The following is a 20440-nucleotide window of genomic DNA, read 5'->3' as shown; positions in this document are numbered from 1 at the left end:
ATAAATACAACAAAATTTCACCAGAATAGCACCACTTGAAAACTTCCGAACACTTGTGTTCTATTAAATTCAACGCTTTACTTCGATCGATGCAAAAATTCACAACAAATTTTCGAAAATACTTCTTCCCAATTTCTCTTCTTCGCACAATTTCTCACACCGCGTTTAATAAAATCAATTAATCCGCGTCCCCGGTTCAATCGAAGTTTCCTCATTTGTGCTCGGTATGCGACACGAACATAGCGGCAAGTCTCGAATAAACTGCGTTTAAGTTTAGTTTCGATGCACGAAGGCAGAGGGATCTCTTTCGACTGCTTCTCGCCCGATACTCTTTCACGCTGACTTATCTCTCTCGCGAAACAAGCGAAGTTGCTCGAACGAGGTTTTGGAGGAAATCGTGCATGGAAAAGTTTCTGTGAAAGTTTTCGTCGAGTGGTTAGATTAGAATATCGTTACTCGAAATTTAAAAGTACTACAAATTAAATTATCGTTACAAATCGTAATTAACCTATATTTATATATATTCTTTTTTATATCATATCGATATATTAAAATACTGTAGATTCTATGCTTGTGTTAATGCATTACATATAAATCGTCATTTTGGATTAGTATATTAATAACGAATATATAATGATAAACAAAAATATGTGCGAAAAAAGAGGTTTTCTTTCATGTTAATCAATCACCGCATTCTTTCCAGCAGTGAATTATAGTTTTAATCCTTGGACGAGATATCGTGCGTACAATGTCATAATGAAATATTCGAAGATGTCGAACAAAAATATACTTTCAAATTGGTTAATTTTAAAGTAATAAAAAAGTAAGTAATCAAGCTTATTAATGTATACAAGCTTGACTAAAATAATTGGTAATTAAATAAAATTAAATTAAATAAATTAAATTTCGTTCGACTAATTTAACTTAACCTAATAGATTGCGTTTACGTGCAAGTGCGGGAAATTCAAACGAGATATTCACGATTGAAAGCATCGAATACGATATGATATTTGAATGAAACGATGGCGGTTAAAATGTTGAAGATATATTTCACGAGAAGAATCCCTCCATTACTCATCGTAAACCACGACGATACTCTTTAGGCTGTGTTACGTGCGAACTCGAAAGCACGGAACCATCGAAAATTTCTTCTCTCGGTGGGGAAACGAGAACGATGCTCGATTAATCGAGCCTGACGTGAAACTTTACCCGTGCTCGTTCCTTCCTTCGCCGATTCGTGACTGGAATGAACTGATTCTAGGAAACGTCGATTCGAAGTTCCACGAAACCTTTTCTTCGCTTTTCGTTTTGAAACGAAAAGCGTGGTTAAAAAAATCGTTTTCATACAATTATTAACATATCAGATTTTTTTCTGGGAAAAAAATTTTTGATCTTCATTTTAACATATTTGCAAATACGGATTAATTTTGATACGAATGAAAATATCAGAGGGAAATTTTTATTTTGGAAATTTTGAAATTTGGATTGTGAATTTTAGCACAAAATTATTAATGTATTAAGGATTTTCAAATATTGAGATTAAGAATAAGATCAATGTCTGTATCTAATCAAATTTTTCTTTTTAGGAATGATTAATTCTTAAAAGATTTTAACTTCTATTGAAAGCATTGGTACGAATGAATGGACGAAAGAATCGGTGGAGAATAGATCTAATTTATCATGAAAATTTGAGGAAAATTATGATTAATGATTGGGATATTTCAATGGTAATCCAAACAATTATATATATTCTGATAAAACTTCTTCTTGTTTTAATTATCAAATATTGAATTTTAAATTTACATTTCAATGATAATTAATATTTTATCAATAATATTAATCATTTTTAACAATGGTTTTGCAACTAGTTCTTATAGTGTTATTTTTATATTTTGGTAATAATAGATATAAGTCTCTAAATTTTGCTAGTTACAATATATCTTGGTGAAATAACATCTAAAGTCCCTAGGATTAAGAAATAACGTTGAAAAAAGTTTAAATTATCACGCGCCACAAGCACTTCAATACTTATGAATGAATAATCCCGAATAAAATGAAAATTTGAACGTTAATTTGAACACGAGAAGCGGCCAATAAAACTTTTCTCATTCGTTCTTCTTTCGTAAAATTATATTTGCAAAGATTAGAAAAAAATAATTTTTCAACACTTTTGCATTCCATTTCGTATAGAAATCGAAAAATTCCAACGGCGATATTTTTATTCAAACGAAAATTTCTCTCTGGTATCAACAATTGAAATACACCGTTACACCGAACAGAAAATCCTTTTAAAATTTCAGTGTCTAACTTTTTGCAATTCATGGCCTATTCTCTTTTTGACGTCCAATGTTTATTCTTTGTATTTCTATTTCATATACAAATAAACGAAACACCGGTATAATCCATTCGAAATAATAATTTTTCTTGTATATTTAAATTTCCAATTATTAGTAACATTTTTCAAATAAAATCTCTCTTACTATAATAATTTTTATTTTAATTATATGTAATCTCTCATGAGATTAAAATATTGTAAGAATAAAATATAAATTAATTTCAATTGTTAAAAAAACAAGAAACGAAATTATATGATCTTACATAAACGATTTCAACACAGGTGAATAATCTATCCTCGAATTACCATCCGATTCTCGAATCTCTCGATCAGAAATCGAGATATCACGATATATATATATATATATATAAGTCGAGGGATAAAAGAGGTAGACTGATAATCCTACCTTTATATCGATTGCCATTCAATCATGTTCGCGTTAGAAATCGACGAAAAAGGTGGCTCTCGAATCCTTTCGTCAGAAGTCATTTATCAGTCCCAACTCGTTTTATCATTTTTAAGTTGAGGTAGTAAGCTTTATGAGATACACAGAGTCCGTGAAATTGGACCTGGCGAATGAAGTTCGAAACATCGTGCCAATAAATATCCGTGCCGATCAATCTTTCGAGGGACAAGCGGGCCGAAAAGCATCTTGACCATAGCCAATTAAAATATACTATGTTGAAGAGACTAAATCTACTAAATTAGTAAAAATAAATTGATATTTATGATACGCTATAATATGAATTTAAGTAACAAGGAAATAATGTATTTAATTCTTATCCATCGATATAGTATACGTCCTTTTATTTATTATTCTACTATCGTTTAATTATTTGTTGTTGTAGTTTGATTGAAAAAAAGAATAGATTTGACATTTTTCTTAAAAATAATTTTGAAATAAAAAAGTAAGAAGAGAGAAATGAACGATTGAAATGGTATTAAAGGTAACATTCGAATATTAGGAAAAAAGGGACGGATCATACGCAGTAAAGGGTCGTTTCTTTTCCATTTATTTTCCAAGAAATATATACATATATATATATATATGGTCGAAGGATTGTAGGATGGTTTAAAGATTCCTGAGGGACGCATTGCTCGTTTATCCAACGACAGAAAAGAATTTCTGATCCTGTTGGTCAGAAATATGATCGTAAAAATGACGTCGTTGATATTTACAGTTTACGTTTTGATGGGAAAGAAAAATATTTTTCTTCAAACAAGGGGGCAAGAAAATATTTCAGACAGAATTGTTCGCATTATTGCAACGAAGAATTTTCGTTTAAATTTTCTGCAATTGATATTTCATCGTATTTAATTAAATTTTCTCTTGCAAAATTTCATAAAAATAATTATAAGCAAAATAAAAATTCAATTGCAATTATATGTGAAACTTGTAATGAATTTATATAGGTTACTAGATTAAAAAGAAATTACTAGACTAGTGACAAAGTTATATTCTATACAAAACCGTATTATTTCGTTTCATAGAAATTCAATTCGATTCACAAAAAAAATTCACAAAATATTTTTCAACGTTTTATACCGAACTTTTCTGATTTGATGAATACTTTAAGCAATCTTTTCTATCGGAATAAATAGAATATGTAAAAAAATTCATCGTATTTCTATCTCGTTTCATTTCCAGCAAATTCGCCTCGAAATTCTAACCTTAACGTATGCAAACAAATGAACTTATTCAACGATTCCGTTCTATAAAACGAAGCTTTCTCCTTTCTCGTTAACTCCTTCACTCGGATGCACCTCCATCTAATCACGGAATTTTCTCATTAAAGATTCTCTCCATCTCGTTTCTACCTCTTTTCTTTCCTTCTTCCTTCGCGTATTATAATGAAGAAATACACGCACGAAAAAGTATCATTAACGACTCGTATTTTTCTCCTTTTTGTTGCAAGTTTCCAAGCTTGTTATTTCCTTTGGACGAAGGTAAATTCGTCGAGGATAATTACACGAGATGAGATATGTGTTAATACTTGCGTAATTACAACCAGTACGTGATTATTCTAATATATGGGCCTATGTAGTTCGTATTATTTCTGGAAAGTAATAGAAATCTGGTCGTTTAAAAAAATTATTAAATTGTTAAAAATTTATCGTATAAAAGTGTTTGTTCCGTGTAATGGCAAATTTTGTAAAATTAATGGAATTTATCAAAGCTCAATTTATATGAATTTATACGAATATCGAATATAACAAAAATTTAACGAAATCTAACCTAACTTTTTGTCGAGAAATTATATCATGATTAAAGGTGTGCAAAAATAATATACATACATTAATTAATTGCCACGAAAGTGCATAATTTTGACTTCGAATCGAACGAAAAATCAATATTTGTATAATGAGCATCTCGAAAATGGCAAACGATCAAAAATGATCATCCGCTACCGTGGAAGTGAATTTCCTTATGCGCGAAGATTGTGAGTTTAAGAAGATTCGAAAGAAAGAAAGTTCACAGAGAGAGAATTCTTAACGAGAGTTTGAAGAAAGAGTTTCTACGAGAATTTAACGATGCGCGTAGATTATTTGCATCTTGTTGCCCGAAAAGATTCACGACTGTGATTCAAATTGATCACACGTATACACACATACACCGATTTATTTACATTTTATGTTACTTCTTGTATACTCTTGAAATTTATATAAGAATTTTTTATAAGAATTTTCAAAATTGACTCGAGGAATTAGTTAAGCATAGTTATACATTATTGGCAAATTTTTATTATGGACAATTTTCGAAAAATTTATAATGAAAATAACGTTTCGTAAGTATTATCCAAAGCATCTAAATCGAATGTTTAATTGGCATAATCTGATATCATCAGTAAAATACGATTACAAAAATTTGCAGATAAAGTATATAAATGAGGTTAGGTTACTCGATGTATTTCAATCGTGTAGGAGTCCAAAGATGAAGGAAGAATTTTTTTATGCTTCGATGCTAAAATATTTTCTTCTCGACGATCTGCAGCGAAAGTATTGTTTATAACAGTATCAAGAAGAAATTTTATTTAAAAAAAAATATAATTTGGCAGAAGATTAAAGATTACAATTAAGATTCGATGGAAATAAGAAGCAAGAAATTCTTCATGAATATTACAATCCTTAAATGAATCGGGGAAATGTAATGTAATCGGGGTACAGGATTTGTACTTTTAATGAATTGCAAACCATTTAATCCAACTGAAGCCTGCAGAAATTCCAGTTTCACGGTTTCACCTGTACAAATGTTATAATTCCACGTAAATACTTGCAAGAAAATGTTATCACATCTTCTATAGATGTTTGTGTATTTATGAAAAATTTAAACGTACGATAATTTATTTTTGTTGAAAAATAAACATAACATGGAAAAATATAAATTTTCTAAAATATCTGAAACACTCGTTGCAAAGAATTACACTTTTAAATCACACTTTTATTTAGCATAATTATGTTTACTTTACACAATCAGGAAAAAAATATATAAAAATTAAAGTAACACATTTTCGACATTCTCTTGATAACGATTTAAATTATTGTTGTCTCGTTAATTGGAGCAAGAACTAAACACCCACGTGGAGGAGAGTGGACATCTGGACTAAGGGATCATTTAATTACGGTTGACTGACACGAATGTACCGTACGTCTGACTTTAAGCAGACAGGCGACATTAATAGGAAACGCCTCTGAAAATTTATTTATTCGGCTGGATCAAATAAAAAAAAAAAAAGTTTTTCCAATTTATTTTTCGAATCTATGTAAAGAAATGCGAATGCGAGAGCAAGAAAGAACGAGGCATTAAGATTCTTTTTTCCTCAAAGAAACGAATTTTTCATACTCTTGACTTTGAAAGGAAAGATCCCCTTTTTTGAATTTTTTATTCTTTGGATACAAGTTTCAAGAATTTTCTTTGGAAACTTTCTCAAACTTCGAGTCTTGTAACACTGAATTCTAAATCTCATTCGATTGATACATACTATATTTCTAGTTTTTTTTTTTTTCAAGAAAATACTCGAATATCAATATAAAAATATAAAACGAGACACAATCTACAATATGATTATGTTATTTAAGAGATTCTTTCGTACAATTATTATTAATATAATAACTATATAATATCATAACATATATTACAAATTTGCATTTATATAAATTCATTAAGATAGAACAAAGTTTGATTAATCATAAATATCTTCATTTTCCCTTGTATTTATATATTACAAATTTGCATTTCGGTGATATAAAACAAAGTTTCTGATACAACAGAAAATATTCAATTGAAGCCTTATCAACTCATAACCAATTCCAATTAGATAAAATGCGATTGCCCAGTCTTCTCGATTCAATTATTCATTTTCACATCTCTTCACAACCTCTAAAAGATACCTATAAAAAGAAAAACAAGTATGAAATTTTCTCGAGAATTATTCGAATTGAAAAAAGAAGAAGAAGAAAATTATTCGAAATTAGAAAAATAAATTGATACCCTCTCAATGTGTTCGTCAATGGGTGAAGCCAGACGGAAACATTTTTCACGGTTTGGGTAAACGGTGCGCGGCGTGCAAGCGCCGAGAGCCACCCCTGTTCGGGGGTGGCGGAACTACAGGGTGGCCAAGAGCCACAGTTGGTTGCGGGCTGTCGTCCTGAGCACATTACGCGTCTTCGACCTCCGCCACGCGACCTCGTGCATCATCCCCCGCGCGTCGCGATTGCGTGATCAAACAATCGCCAACCCCTCGAGGAACCATTTGTCGAGCCCGCCCGCCCTCCCCCCCCCTCCCCCTCTGTTGTGCTTCCGTATTCGAGTGAGTGCGTGGGACACGTGTGTAGGTGCGTGTGATTGCACGTACGTGAAAATCGAGTCGTCCTTTCCTCTCTCTCTCTTCCTTCCCACCATTCTCAACTTTTGATTTGGTAAGATTGGGGGAGGAGAATTAATCTCTCATTGCTCTTACCAATCGGTCAATCGTCGCGGGGGAAGGATTCCCCTTCGAGGAGGAGGATTTTCAAGCGGGATCTGAAAGAAAAAAGAAACCGATGAAGGGATCTCCTCTCGTAAGGATTTAGGGGAAAAACACGAGAATAATCCACGAGCGCATAAGAAAAGAACTGCTTACCTTTCCAACTCGATTTCTTCGAATCGAATATTTTTCCCAACGTTTTATCGGTGCCCTTGGAAGGAAAAAAGAGAGAGAGAGAGAGAGAAAGGGGAAAGAAAGGAAGAGAGGAAGGGGTGGGGAAGAATTGAATTTAGAAAGCTCGATTGCAACGAAATAATAGATTGTCCTCGCATTTTTCAAATGTCAGAGGACAGACAGACGCTCGCTTCCCCGGCGGGAACTTTCGATTAAAATTTTATCCGTGAAATGTAATCCGGTCGTTAAACAGTGGAGGAGGGTGATTCGTTGGTCGTACCCTTATTGGATCGCTCTATGTAACCCGTAACATCCGGTGTTTTATTCCGAATGAGATTCTTTTCTTCAGTTGGGGAAACTGAGTTTGAGAGAGAGAAGAAGAGAAGAAGAGGAAGGGCGAGAGAAGCGTATCCTGAAACAATCTCTCGTCAGAGATTGAAGGAAATAAGAGAAGGAGAAGGAAAATAAGGAGGAGGGGGATCGTCGAGTTTGGTTTGCTTTTCGAGTGGGTGGAGTGGAGATGAATGGAAGGAATATCGAGAGATTCACGAGAAGGTTGAATTCTCTTCTCTTCCCGAATAGATTCGAAGAGGCATTCGGTTATTACGCGGACACTTGATCGAACACGCATGTTTCTCGAATATTTTCTGTCGAAGGATGCTGATATTCAGAGAAGGATATATCGAGATACTTTTTTGATCATTTTTCGAACGTTTGAAAAATTGCACGAGACGATAACGAGCGGATCGTTAAGTTAGCGAAGAATTTTTCTTGCCATCCAAATTTTCGTCGACACGGGTGTGTTAAAGCATCGTTATACAAAGCGACAAGCTTTGGATCACCGAAGCGATTAGCAAAGGAGAGAGATTTCTCTAAAATTCCTCTTTTCGTTGTTTTTGTCAACGCATTGGATCATTGCGTAAAATTGAATCAATTAACGAAAATTCGACGAGCAAATATCTCTTCTCTCTGGCTTCTTTTCCACTTCCACCTCTGACAAGCCTTTAAAGCTTCCTCCAGTCGAGGATATGTTATAACGACAACGATTGAAAATAATAATAATAATAATAATAATAAAAAGTATATCGTTTCGAGCGATTGGAGAAAGTTATTTCGAACGAGCGTGATCGCTGGTGAGCGTTTGGAAGAGAAATATATAAGGGAGAGGAAACCCTTGGGGCCAGCCGTTGTTCACCATTCGTGGGACGTATGCTGGCTGTCCAATGCCGCGCGCTCGTGTCGCGGCGATCGACAAAAGGATCCAACACTCGTCGAGAATGCCAATCTCGTCGACGTGGCTGGCGTGGAAAAGCAAGAGGTGTAATCCCTTTAAAAGAGTCTCGAGGTGAGCCACGACGTTGAGCCTGACGTCGAACTGGAGAAAGACGTCGAAAGGGAGAAAAGATCGTGCCCCCTCTTGACTTTCTGAAGGAGGAATCTGACTTTTTTTTTTTTTTTTTCTTTCACCACAGAAAATTGCTATTGTTGTTGACAATTGATATTTTCATCGACGCTTTTATTATCAATTTAACACTGAAGCTGAAAGAACTCTTCGAGTTCTGGAACAGAAAACTTTTCGATGTGCGGATAAATAATTGTTCTGTGATAATTAATTGTGTGAAATTTAATTATGGAAGAATTTTTTTGAACTCTCAACGCTTCTCTCAACGCTTCTCTGGATCCGTAGATGATATTACAATTTGGAATTATTCGTTTTAAATTTTATAAGATTCGAAGTTTGAAATAATGAATTTGTAAATTTTACAATTACAAAATGTCGTAGATGGTGGAAAATTCTTCGAAACCTCTGGAACTTTATTCAGCTTTACGCTACAAGATTCTTCGATACAGGAATTTTTTATTTCGAATTTATGAATGATTATCGAATTATTGAATTAATCGTGGATGTTGAAGAGTTCGCCAAATTCTGGATTGAACAAAATTTTGGAATTTCGTATCACGAGAGCGTATCGCGAAGGAACAGACTCGCGTGACAAAAGAAATCTGATTTCGAGAAGAGAAAAAGGAGGGAAAAGAAATAGCGCAAAATCGTTTCCTACACACTGGAAAGAAAGAGATCTTTTGTAAACGTTCATAATTTATAGTTTCTGTTCGAGATTGCAGTCTGAATTACAAGCAGAAATCATGTTTTGTGAAGATCGATCTTTCGGTTTTTTCGTTAATCGTGAATAGATTTGCACGAAGATTAACACGATCAGATGTGTAAGTTGTGAGGAGAGAGCTCGAGATTTAATTTTCTTTTTTATTTTTTTATTTTTTCAAGAATTTAAATTTTTGGAATCGTTAAAAACACCTTTTCATGAATCTCTTTATGGAAGAGGTTAGAACTAATGAACTCGCGAATGTGATAACTCGTAAATTTGAATTTACGAAAGTATGGTCAACGAGAATTTCACGGAAGATCGTCGAAGAATACAATCCTCGATGCTCGTGGACAGTGAGAGTGTCCCAAAGACTCGTTTATGATACGATATTAAGCTTGAACTTGGCTGTTAAAAAAAAGAAGAAATTAGAAGTGTATCAGAATGCCACCAGTGTCTAAATAGCGCGTCCAAATTCAAGAACAATAAATATATTTTAGAAAGTTGTGAATTGTGGACAGGTTCGAAAGAAAACTGAAACTAGTATCGTCAAACAGTTTTTCCGATTTCGCCAAGAATCCTAAAAATCCATCATTTTCTTTAAATTATGATTAAATTGTACCAGAAAGAACATTTTTTCAATATTCAAATATCGTTTACGTCTCACGAACCAAGTGTCTTATTCAAGAAACATCCTTCCTCGAATCGATAAACCATAAAAAAAGAAACCTAACCTATCCCTTAAACAACCTCATCAAAAACAAACGAAACGTTATCCAATATATTGAACAATATCTCCAATATATCTCTAATCAAAATCTTCGTTTCATCTTCAAGATGTATTAACAAGATACACTTAAACTCCTTTAAAATCCTTGTCTTAAAATACAAAATACAAAAATCGTGTGATCGAAAAGGAAAGGAGAGAGAGAAAGAGAGAGAGAGAGAGAGAGAAAACAGTGATCGTAGATCCTGAGACGACCATGAACAGAAGGGAGGATCTTCCGACGGTGGTGGGTCAGGTGAATGGAAGTTGGAGCTGCAAGAGAGCTTCGGGATGCTGCACGCTGTTATGCTAGGTAGCGGTCCGGGTCGAGGGAGACACGAATGGTATCCGGGATTTTATCTGCAACGTCGACGACTTGGATGCAGGATGAATCGTGGAGAGCAGGAGACATTATTCAGGCAGAGCAGGCAGCTCACGAGGATCGTGCCGTCTCACGAGGACCTGGTGCTGAGCGTGCTTAAGTCGCCGATCAGCCAGCACCAGCAACAGCAACGCCAGCAGTATCATTCCACGCACCATTCTCACGAGCACCATGTCAACTGCCAAGGTCATCAAAATCATAAGAAGTGCACGCATTCAGGTATACTTGAATTAATTGGGGAGCAATCTTGTTGTTTATCTCTCGTGGACATCGGCTTTCGTGACGATCGGCTAATTCTTGGCTGCTCACTGGAACAAAAAAACTGGGGATGTAGGTTTTTAGTAACTTTTCTTTTCTTTCGAGGTGATCAAAAAGGTTAGAAATCGCGGTTAAGAAATGATCGGGTGATATTTCTTCAAATGATCGTTGGAATTATGAAAATAGTTTCTTTTTTTTATATTAGAAATCATCACTGAATGATTCTTGAATCTATTCATTGTAATTATACAGATTTTTGTTTATTGATTGGGTAATGGAAATTTCTTGTTTTGGATCAGGAATTGTAATTATAAATTAGTGATTCAAGTGATTCGAGTGATTCAAAACATGCTAGAATCATGAAGTTATTTATAACAAAACAGGATATGTATATTAAGTAAATTTCCTTCTAAAATAACAAAATACGAAATTTTTATAAAACAAATTATAACCAATTATAATCTCCAATAAAAGTAATTTTTGTTTATTGATAATTAATGATGAAAATTTTTAGGTTATGAATGACTATTATCAATCAGATTAGATTCAAATAAAATTAAAAAGGTAAAAAATAAGAGAATGGATTTTTAAATTTATTTTCTTTTACTTACGCACTACGTAAATTTCCAATTTGAAAATCTTTCATTATATTTTTCGTTATATTAAGTATTGAAATTTTGTCACTTACGATTACTTTGAAACTAAATCTAATGTCTCGTTTACAAAGAATTAAATTACGTTGGTAAGTTTCACGCGAAGTCTGGAAATTTAAAACACAAAGGAGTCTGCAAAGCTCTCAAAGAGGAATTGTAAAAGTCCCATTACCTGCGTTTTCAAAGTAGCTAAAAAATATTCCGAAACTATTAAGCATCGTGCAAAGAAACATCTCGCTTTAGAGATTATTTTCACACGTTGTATTACGTGCTCGTTTCTATGTAGAATTTTTGTTAATTGAATTTTACATTACGTATTCTGTCTTTCCAATACATTAATATTCGTTGTTTCATAATGTTATAATGCTTGTGCATTAAAATGGAAACAATATCTTATTATAGTTAATATGAAAGTTACATCGGGATAAAATAATTTTGATTCAAAATAATAAATACCGATATGATTCGTGATATTTCTTAAAATTATGAGAATATTCATTTCAAGTTTAATTTTTTTTGAAAGCATTAACAACACACAACACACTCGCAACTTTTCCAACAATTAACGGTAACCAATGAAACAATTCAAGTTCGAATAGTTTGAAAACGAAACGTTCGTGTCTCGTTAGTTTGGATCAGAGAGCGTGACAATACGATCAAAACACGCATGCGTGAATTTCTATCTTTCGCAAATAGGATACAGTTTAACCGACTTTGAGAACACATTTTCTATACACTATTTTTAGTACTTGGGTTTAAGAGATAATCAAATATTTTATGCTAGAAGTTGTAATAATATTAGAAAAAAGAAAAAAAATGGAAAGAAAAAAATACGAATCGAAATATCAAAGGGTAGGAAGCGCAGTTTGAAAGTTAAGTTAAGCCGTCTGATGGCTTTTAGTCGGCTCTCGTATCACAGCCGATGTTGGAAACTAGGCAACAAGGTGATTTTTAGCTTCTTGCTTGGTATTATACTCAAAGCTTGGAAGTCGCAAAGATTAATCTTTCTCTTAAAAAAAAAAAGAAAAAAAAAAAGGCAATTGATTTCGCGAGCACGTGGAATAATAATTTTGTTTTAGTTTTGCTGTATATATTTCAAATAATTTATGAAAGTGAAGAAAAACAAGTATTTTTCAAATATATATAGTGATTTTATTCTGCAATTTATGATATAATTTATGATATAAAAGGAAAAAGATTTGAGAAAAATTATGATAAAATAAAATACAATTCTATTTAAAAAGCAATTCTAAATTATTTTTTGCCAGATTGCTATAACATTTGCTTTTCGATAACATTTTTTAGGAGAAATTTATGGACGATCAGAAAAAGAATATTTCTTCTCGATAAAAATATTTTATTCTTATTGTTAGGTTAAAAATAAACAAGAACAAAGAGATATTGCTTTGTTAGATGGCCAAAGAATGCACACTTCCTCGTTATTCGGTGAATGAAATACGATGTTGATCCTCGATTCTTGACTTGACGATTCGTCATGGGAAGTTAGAAAGCTTGATACGCGAATGTCCCTATTAATAGGATATCAAGGGAGTTATATTTATTTACAATCAATAATATTGTAGATATTTCTTTTATCTTGCGAATTCTTCTTTCATGAAGAATTTTGCACATGATTTAATGATATATCTATAATTTTTCTTTTTTTTTTTTTTAAATATTCGAATATTTGAAATATTCATCGGACGATAAACAAAATGAATAAAATATTTATTGTTTATTGTCGAATGATTTCTACAAGTGTTATTCGTAATTACATTTCAAAAGTATTCGCGTTTAATTAAATTACAAAGCTGCAGGAATCCCGATACAAAGTTGCGGTAAAATGTTTCCAAATTAGGTTAATGCAGTGAACAATGTACTTTCATTTTATCAGAATATTTTTTGTTTGAACAACAGAATAGAGGATATACATTTTTTTCCAATTTTTCTTTCAGTATAATGGTTTCGAAAAAAGAAAAATTGGTACCTTTCTTGTTTAGATATTGTCAGTCGAATGAAGAGAAATAATATATCGAATTCTCGCTAATGTATAATCACTTTCAATTAGAGATATGATAAAAATTTATACATATAAATTTATACATTCTTCCAGTGCAAAATTATAATCTTACAAAGATCTTCATATTCTGAATATTCAACAATTTAATCGCACTTTAATAATATTTTATTAATTGAAAATCGATATTCCAAAACTCCTAAAAAAATATTTTTAAGCCATTAAGCGTGTGCACAGAAGAAAGTTTCGATTCAAATTAGACGTTTGTGCTATTAATACAATCTAATTACTTCTACCACGAAAATTCGCCTCTATGAACTATAATTACATTCGTTCCTAATGCTCTCTGTGTGACTAACTGTCTTTCTCTCTCTTCAAGATGTTGTTCACCTTTACTTGCCTGCAGTTGACGCTGGGAACTTGAATTATTCGTATTTACGGTTTAACGTTGGGTTTAACGCATTCTTAACAAGACTTCCGTCCGCTGGTTGAATTGCTTATTCGAGGGATCCGTGAAATTCATTGTCTGGAGGATTAAAATGGAATTATTATACAAAAAAAAAATTTCTTGGTATTTAGATAATTTTCAGTTTTTTATAGTTATAATTATATCGTAGTTTAAAAAAAAGAATTTATCTACCTTCGTTAATTATACTATCTCTTTCATAGAGAGGATTTCGATCCTTTTTCATTTGTAGGAAAATTATATTCTTCTGTTCGTTGCTCAAAACAAAGAATTTTTTGAGTTAATATGGAGAATAATTATTTGAACAATTATTTGAACAATCTGCATTTGATCGAACCTAATTTTTAAATATAAATATTGTATAATATATATGCATAATTAAATTTATGCATATTAAACTTACATTCAAATTAGAAATTTAACGATGTTTTCTTCCTCTTCTATAATATAGATGAACACGTATATGAGAACACGATAGTTTTGTTGCTTAGAACGTCATCAAAGATAATACGCCGCATTGTTCAGGGATATAATCTAGATCAGAACGTAATTATTATATTATCGATCACGAGTATGAACGTCATTGACCTTTCCATCACGTCCCTGTAATCCGTACAAGATAGCGAATAAATTCACAGGTGGTGCGGATAATCTACAGCCATGTGAATAAGCGGATGGTTGCGTTAATATTTACACTTACCTTGTCAACGTTTCTTCCTTCGTGATTCTAGTTCTTACTTCTCTTATTCTTCCTCGTGTGAAAAGCATATTATATTTTAACGATACTTTCATTCTGGCGTTTTAATTGCAAACCTCTCGATTTCGATTTGGTTTAATATTGGTTTGATTTTCGTATTGATTGGAATTCTTTTTGAAGATTTCGATATGCTTTCATGCAACATTCCATAATTGTTAAAAATGTCTATTAAGAACGTCTAAGAATTTTCAGATTAACTAAATTGTCAACTTTGATTTTTGTAATTTGATACATTATTTTTATAGAGAAATTATATAATAGATTTTATAAGATCGTTAAAATTGAAAATTTAGGTTAGAAACGTCAATAACCAATGGTTGAAAATATCAATAAACTTGAGAAGGAAAGGAAAAAAGAGAATTGCTTCCTTTCTGATCTTTTTCATTCTTTTTCTTTTTTCTTCGAAAGCAGCAGCAAATCGGTTTCGTTCGAGGCAGAGTAGTTCTCGATGAATATCTCACAGTGCACTATAGTACGTTCGAACTTCCGATTCTACGTTCGTTAATGTCGCAGAGAAATTGCATATAATCGTTAGAATTTATCTGCATGCACTATACAGACGGTCGCTGCTCGACGAAGAAAGGAAGTGCTAGTGATGAGCGTGCAGATAATTCGAAGCAATTTATCGGCGTAGCGTGTACAGGTATCTAACGTCCACGTGAACCGTGCGCAACTTTTTATTTCGATCCGTGCACCAATCTTCTCGTTGGACAACTGTAACCACGAACCTAGTTTAACCGAATAAATGATGTAAGCGCTATTTGGTAATAAAAATCCAAGAGAAAAAACTTCAAAGTTAATTAATCGCATGATATTTTATGTTGTATGTATAGTATACTCGTTTCAATGCTCTAAATATTGGTCACATCTTTCTATCTTCAATTACTTCCGAATTGACCTGAATTGTATATTCGATAAAAATCGATATTCAAAATCGACTCGAAGCATTAAACTATGTGAAGTTTGGCATTCAAGATTGCGAGAATATCCGAATTTGCCCGAATTTTCACGATTCGACCCGAACTCGCATGTCACGTTTAACTAGTTTCGTACGTTTCTGTCACAAGGAAGGACATTATTTTTCGCTTTTATTTTATTTTGTATTATATTTTTGATTATATTACTTATCATTATTTAATGTTACGTTTAATAATTTGTTATATATAAATTTTTGACGTTATTTGATTTAATAATGTGTTGAATAAAATAAAAGATTACAAATTTTGTTTTCATTCACAGATAAGATAATTTTATATTTGTGTTTCGAATATTGCTGATTTTTTGGAGATTGATGGAATTGAATCAAGGATTCAAACCCTTTTTACTATCGTATATAATTAGTGTGTAGGTGGACGTGACCTTTGGATCTAAATCCCAAGTAGTTTTTTATCTTGGAAATAATGTTGGGCGGTTAAAGAAGAAAACCACGGGAAGGTTTTTCACGATTCTTTCTTGTATAATTGTACTCGTTAGAAAGCTTCATTTAACATATTTTTATATAGATAAATGTGTACAGATATTTAATCATTTAAAAAAGTTTTTTTATTGTTGAAGAATTTTTAAAAATAAATTTAGTATTTTCATGTTTATTATAAATATCCAAATTTTTTAAAATTTCTATAGTTTTTTGCAAAGAAGTATGAAGTTTCAATAGTAAAATGTATTTTTTTTTACCATTGCACAGAATAAAACAAAGATAAAAGACTAAATTGATTCGATGATATTAGCTTTAATTACAATTTTTTATGATATACATAGGAATTTGATAAGATGAATGATCATTATTATTTAACAATTGAGCAATTCGATTTTGCATAAATGTAGACTTTGAAATATTATGCTATAATGGTAAATATTATCATAATAAATGATAATAAGAGGTTTTAGAATTGAATATTATATTAATACATTAATCATTCAATAATTAGTGAATCTTTGAATTCTCATGAAATATATTGTAATTCAACTTTGATTTTATTCTAAAAGTCATTTGAATGGGAAAAATTTCATTTTTAAATATTTTAATTGTTATGACAATTTTTAGTTCTGACAATTGTTAATGACAATTTTCAATATTCAATCTAAGAATTCATTAGATGATGAAATAGAGATGTTAATGAATAACAGTGAATTTTTTAAGAATTATGAAAATTTAAAATATTGATACAGTTTGAAAAATAAAGTTTACACAGAATGAAACTTATTTCTATGAAACAAGAAATATATTTGATTAAAAAATTAAAAATATTAAAAAAGTAAAAATTATTTCAATAATACAAAGAAGATTATTATCAATATCTTATATTTGATAAATATTATTAAAATTTATTAACTTCTATTTCTATTCTAATTGAAAAGCAAAACTATATTTCTTTCAAAATTCAAGACTTTTTTAGTGGAAATATTCAGTAACTATCAGATTTTCATCTTTTAAACTTTTCCAATCAATTTCTATCAAACAAATCCTCAAAAATATTAGAAATTTAATATCACATTCGTTTTTCTCAGATTGAGTTTAATCATTTTATAAAGGAATAAAATTGAAAGAATATTCAAATGTTTCTTTATTATATTTTTTATTGTATTATACCAATAAAAAAAAAGAATTAATTATAATAAATGAAAAACTTATGCCTTTATACTTTTTAAATAGATAGATATATTCTTTAACACCTTAACAAATTAAAACATTTCTTTTATTCTATTCAAAAACTTCAATTTTATTTAACTTCATACAATAAACAAACAAGAAAATTTTTTTCAATAGCTAATTTCTTTTTTATAAGTCATTAATATTGTAAAATGCTTGAAAAATTAATATGTAGTTATAACAATAATTTTCTTTTGATGAAATAATTTAATTTAAATTTTATTTTTTAACGAAAAGTTTAATATCCATGAAAGTTTTAATAATTCCCTAATTAATTCTGTTTAAAATAAAATTCATTATAATATATGTTCCACATGTATGTATTTGAGAATCTGTTCTGCATTTGTATAAATTATTAGGTCATCTCGTTACTGATATTATTTTTACTCGTCTCGATCAAGATGGAATACAATTTCATACAACATCCTTCGAAATATTCATGAGCAGCTGTTGCTAATGCGTTAGATCAGAGAGAATAACATCGGTATTATAATTATCTCACATTTCATCGAGACAAATTAAATATCAATTTTATTTATTTTAATTAATATTTCCATAATTTCACAAAATTCATTAACCTAATATCCGTAAATAACATACGTACATAACATAATTTGGAAACCATTGTTCTAAAATTACTATAAAAGTTACTAGTGATTTGTAACTAGTATTACCAACTATATAACATTTTATTAATCATTTTTATACCGATAATAAATCACTATTTCTAAAAAGATTTTTCCGATAAATTCCACTCAATTCCATCATTTTATCAATAATTATAAATTTAACTAATTTGAAAATATCAAATTTAAATTTTCTAGAATTAAATTCATTTAGCCCAAATTCTCTCTCTCTCTATATATATATCGAAAAATCGTCTGTCTTTTATTTAATTTTTTCACAAAACACTTTTTGTCGTAATAAAAAAATCTTTGCTTACTAATAAAATCACGTCGTGAAATATACATCTTCCAATATTCATTCGGTCGATCTTCGATGACGGATAAGCGGTGTGCAGAAGCGAACCGATATACACGGAGCGACATATCGAGCAATCTCGTTACTTCAATTGATGCTCAGAAATATAGCCGCCGCGTACGCGGTCGATAATCGAATCTCCCAACCATTTTCGTTGTCCTCGTTTACACCCGTGGCCAAATAAAAAAATCTTGCACGAGTTATGACACTCTGAATAATTATCCAGAGTTCGATCTAAAATTCTTTACGATACATCGAAAAATTATTGTCGAATTTATTATAGAAAGATAATTTATAATTAAAAGAAAGAAGAAGAAGAAGTAAAAAATGGCGGAGAAAAAATGTCACATAAGATCAGATATTACATAGGTTGGTACTTAGAATTGCAAATATCCAACGATTTTGGATCAAATATTCGAATAATTCCTGCTTTATGAACGTTTATCTATTTTTTATTATTTATTTCAGAACAAATATAGATTATTTTCCTCGCTTAATTTCTTTGTTTGGTTAATTATATAAGAAGAAAGAATTTTCTTGATTTTAATGTCAATTTAAAATTTTCGATTTTTTTTATGCAGAAAATACGAATAATCGATCCCGTGGAAAAGTTTCGTCACTCTGTTCTATTCGTATTTCTATTTCCATTTATTTTTAGAATCTCTATTCGCTACATACGTCATAATCGTGCATGCGAAATGTCTAGGTATTCGAGTGCACAATATTCACTTTATACTTGTCTTGTCAATCAAAAAAACAATATGAAACGAAAGTTTCTCTGCAGAAAAGGAAAAAGAGACATTATTAAAGTTTTTGTTAATATTTTCTCTTTTCACCATTATCTTCGAAATGGTTAAGGATCTCTTTAGATTATATTTAATAATACATTTATATATTTTTGTATATCTTTCCTTTCGTATATTGTAGTTTAATCATGAACGATTCGATGATGATCAACTGGTTAATTCAATATGAAAACACATTATTTGGAGTACCAATCTAATAATTGTTGTAGTATTTCATCGATCGGATATTAATTGTTCATCAATAAATAATCAATTAACTCCAATGATAGTACACTAATCTTCGAATGAGATCTTTCAAATTTGACGTATATTTCGCGATTCATCCTCAATTTTTTTTCCGACATTTGAAACAATTCTAACAGATTAGAACAACAATAAAATATCATATTAAAAATATAATAAATTTGAATCGAGATAAATTTACATTTCTAAAGACTATTCTTTGCATAAAATTATAATAAAAAATGGCAACAACTTCGCCGTTTAACTAATTAATTACAAAATTTCGTAGAATTCCGCAAAAAAAGGTGCACGTGCCGCCTCTTCTTTCGCGATAACGAAATTTCATCGATTGTGCGCGTAGCATCGTGTGAAATATCTTTATCTAAACATTATCTAAATAGCGTTTCATTTCTGTCTTACCACCCATAATGGAAAATTGAAGTCGTTCGCGCTTACGTGGTACATACTTTCGATAACGATCTCTGTTAAGGAACAAAGGCCGCAATGAAAATACCATAATTGGCTAAAAAAAAAGAAAAAAAAGACTATAAATATTATCGCTTCGCGCAATACGTTGGCTTACCGTAAGATAATAACGTTGTCGATAATATATTTCATCATCGCATGATCTGGATGGTTTATTATAATGAAAAATAGTTTCGTTTTTTTCATTTTTTTTTTTTTATCACAAGCATTACGCCTTCTTTTTTATATTATACTACGTTGTTATATAGTAGGGTGGGATTGGAAGTGTTTATAACGCCGTTAACTTATCGGGTAATTGCTTTTTATAGTGGAAAATGTTTTAAGGACGATGTTGCGTGATGAGAATGATTTTTCTCGAAGGTTATGGAAATCTTTTCTTCCTTTATTTTCTTATAGGTGTTTTTCGTATCGATCATTTCCT

At 31.0% G+C, this 20440-nt stretch overlaps 1 protein-coding gene and 4 long non-coding RNA genes across 14 annotated transcripts in view; 3 read left to right on the top strand and 2 right to left on the bottom strand.

The window, feature by feature from the left end:
- The first annotated feature begins 4078 nt into the window (after positions 1-4078).
- On the top strand, positions 4079-5718 carry LOC147656732 (uncharacterized). The gene is made up of 2 exons (XR_015293764.1): positions 4079-5121; positions 5208-5718. It is a non-coding gene; the product is annotated as an uncharacterized LOC147656732 (long non-coding RNA).
- Positions 5719-6388: 670 nt separating this feature from the next.
- Positions 6389-7110, bottom strand: LOC147656731 (uncharacterized). The gene is made up of 2 exons (XR_015293765.1): positions 6825-7110; positions 6389-6724 (listed from the first exon to the last, which is right to left on the bottom strand). It is a non-coding gene; the product is annotated as an uncharacterized LOC147656731 (long non-coding RNA).
- A 1988-nt stretch (positions 7111-9098) lies between these two features.
- Positions 9099-20440, top strand: part of KCNQ (KCNQ potassium channel) — a 71127-nt gene continuing 59785 nt past the window's right edge. For 6 of the 9 annotated variants that reach the window (XM_086913480.1, XM_031920265.2, XM_086913479.1 and 3 more), the window contains exon 1: positions 9113-10942. In XM_086913480.1, the coding sequence (XP_086769606.1) occupies positions 10633-10942 (310 nt within the window). In that variant the 5' untranslated portion in view covers positions 9113-10632. Of the gene's footprint in view, positions 10943-20440 lie in introns of all 9 variants that reach the window. The other 3 variants (XM_031920266.2, XM_012494467.3, XM_012494465.3) reach the window with 3 other exon arrangements.
- Positions 13355-15785, bottom strand: LOC105737233 (uncharacterized). 2 transcript variants are annotated; one of them, XR_015293751.1, is made up of 4 exons: positions 14818-15785; positions 14521-14651; positions 14292-14454; positions 13355-14177 (listed from the first exon to the last, which is right to left on the bottom strand). It is a non-coding gene; the product is annotated as an uncharacterized LOC105737233 (long non-coding RNA). The 2 variants fall into 2 exon arrangements; XR_004226078.2 differs by having other exon boundaries at positions 14521-14720; positions 14818-15661.
- Positions 18404-19574, top strand: LOC147656730 (uncharacterized). The gene is made up of 2 exons (XR_015293743.1): positions 18404-18874; positions 19433-19574. It is a non-coding gene; the product is annotated as an uncharacterized LOC147656730 (long non-coding RNA).

The sequence above is a fragment of the Apis florea genome, unplaced genomic scaffold (genome assembly GCF_048593485.1).
Source record: "Apis florea isolate Af1SG1 unplaced genomic scaffold, ASM4859348v1 contig_3496_pilon, whole genome shotgun sequence".
Taxonomy (NCBI): Eukaryota; Metazoa; Arthropoda; class Insecta; order Hymenoptera; family Apidae; genus Apis; species Apis florea.
The sequence above is the reverse complement of the archived record's forward strand: the minus strand, read 5'-3'. Positions and strand labels throughout refer to the sequence as shown.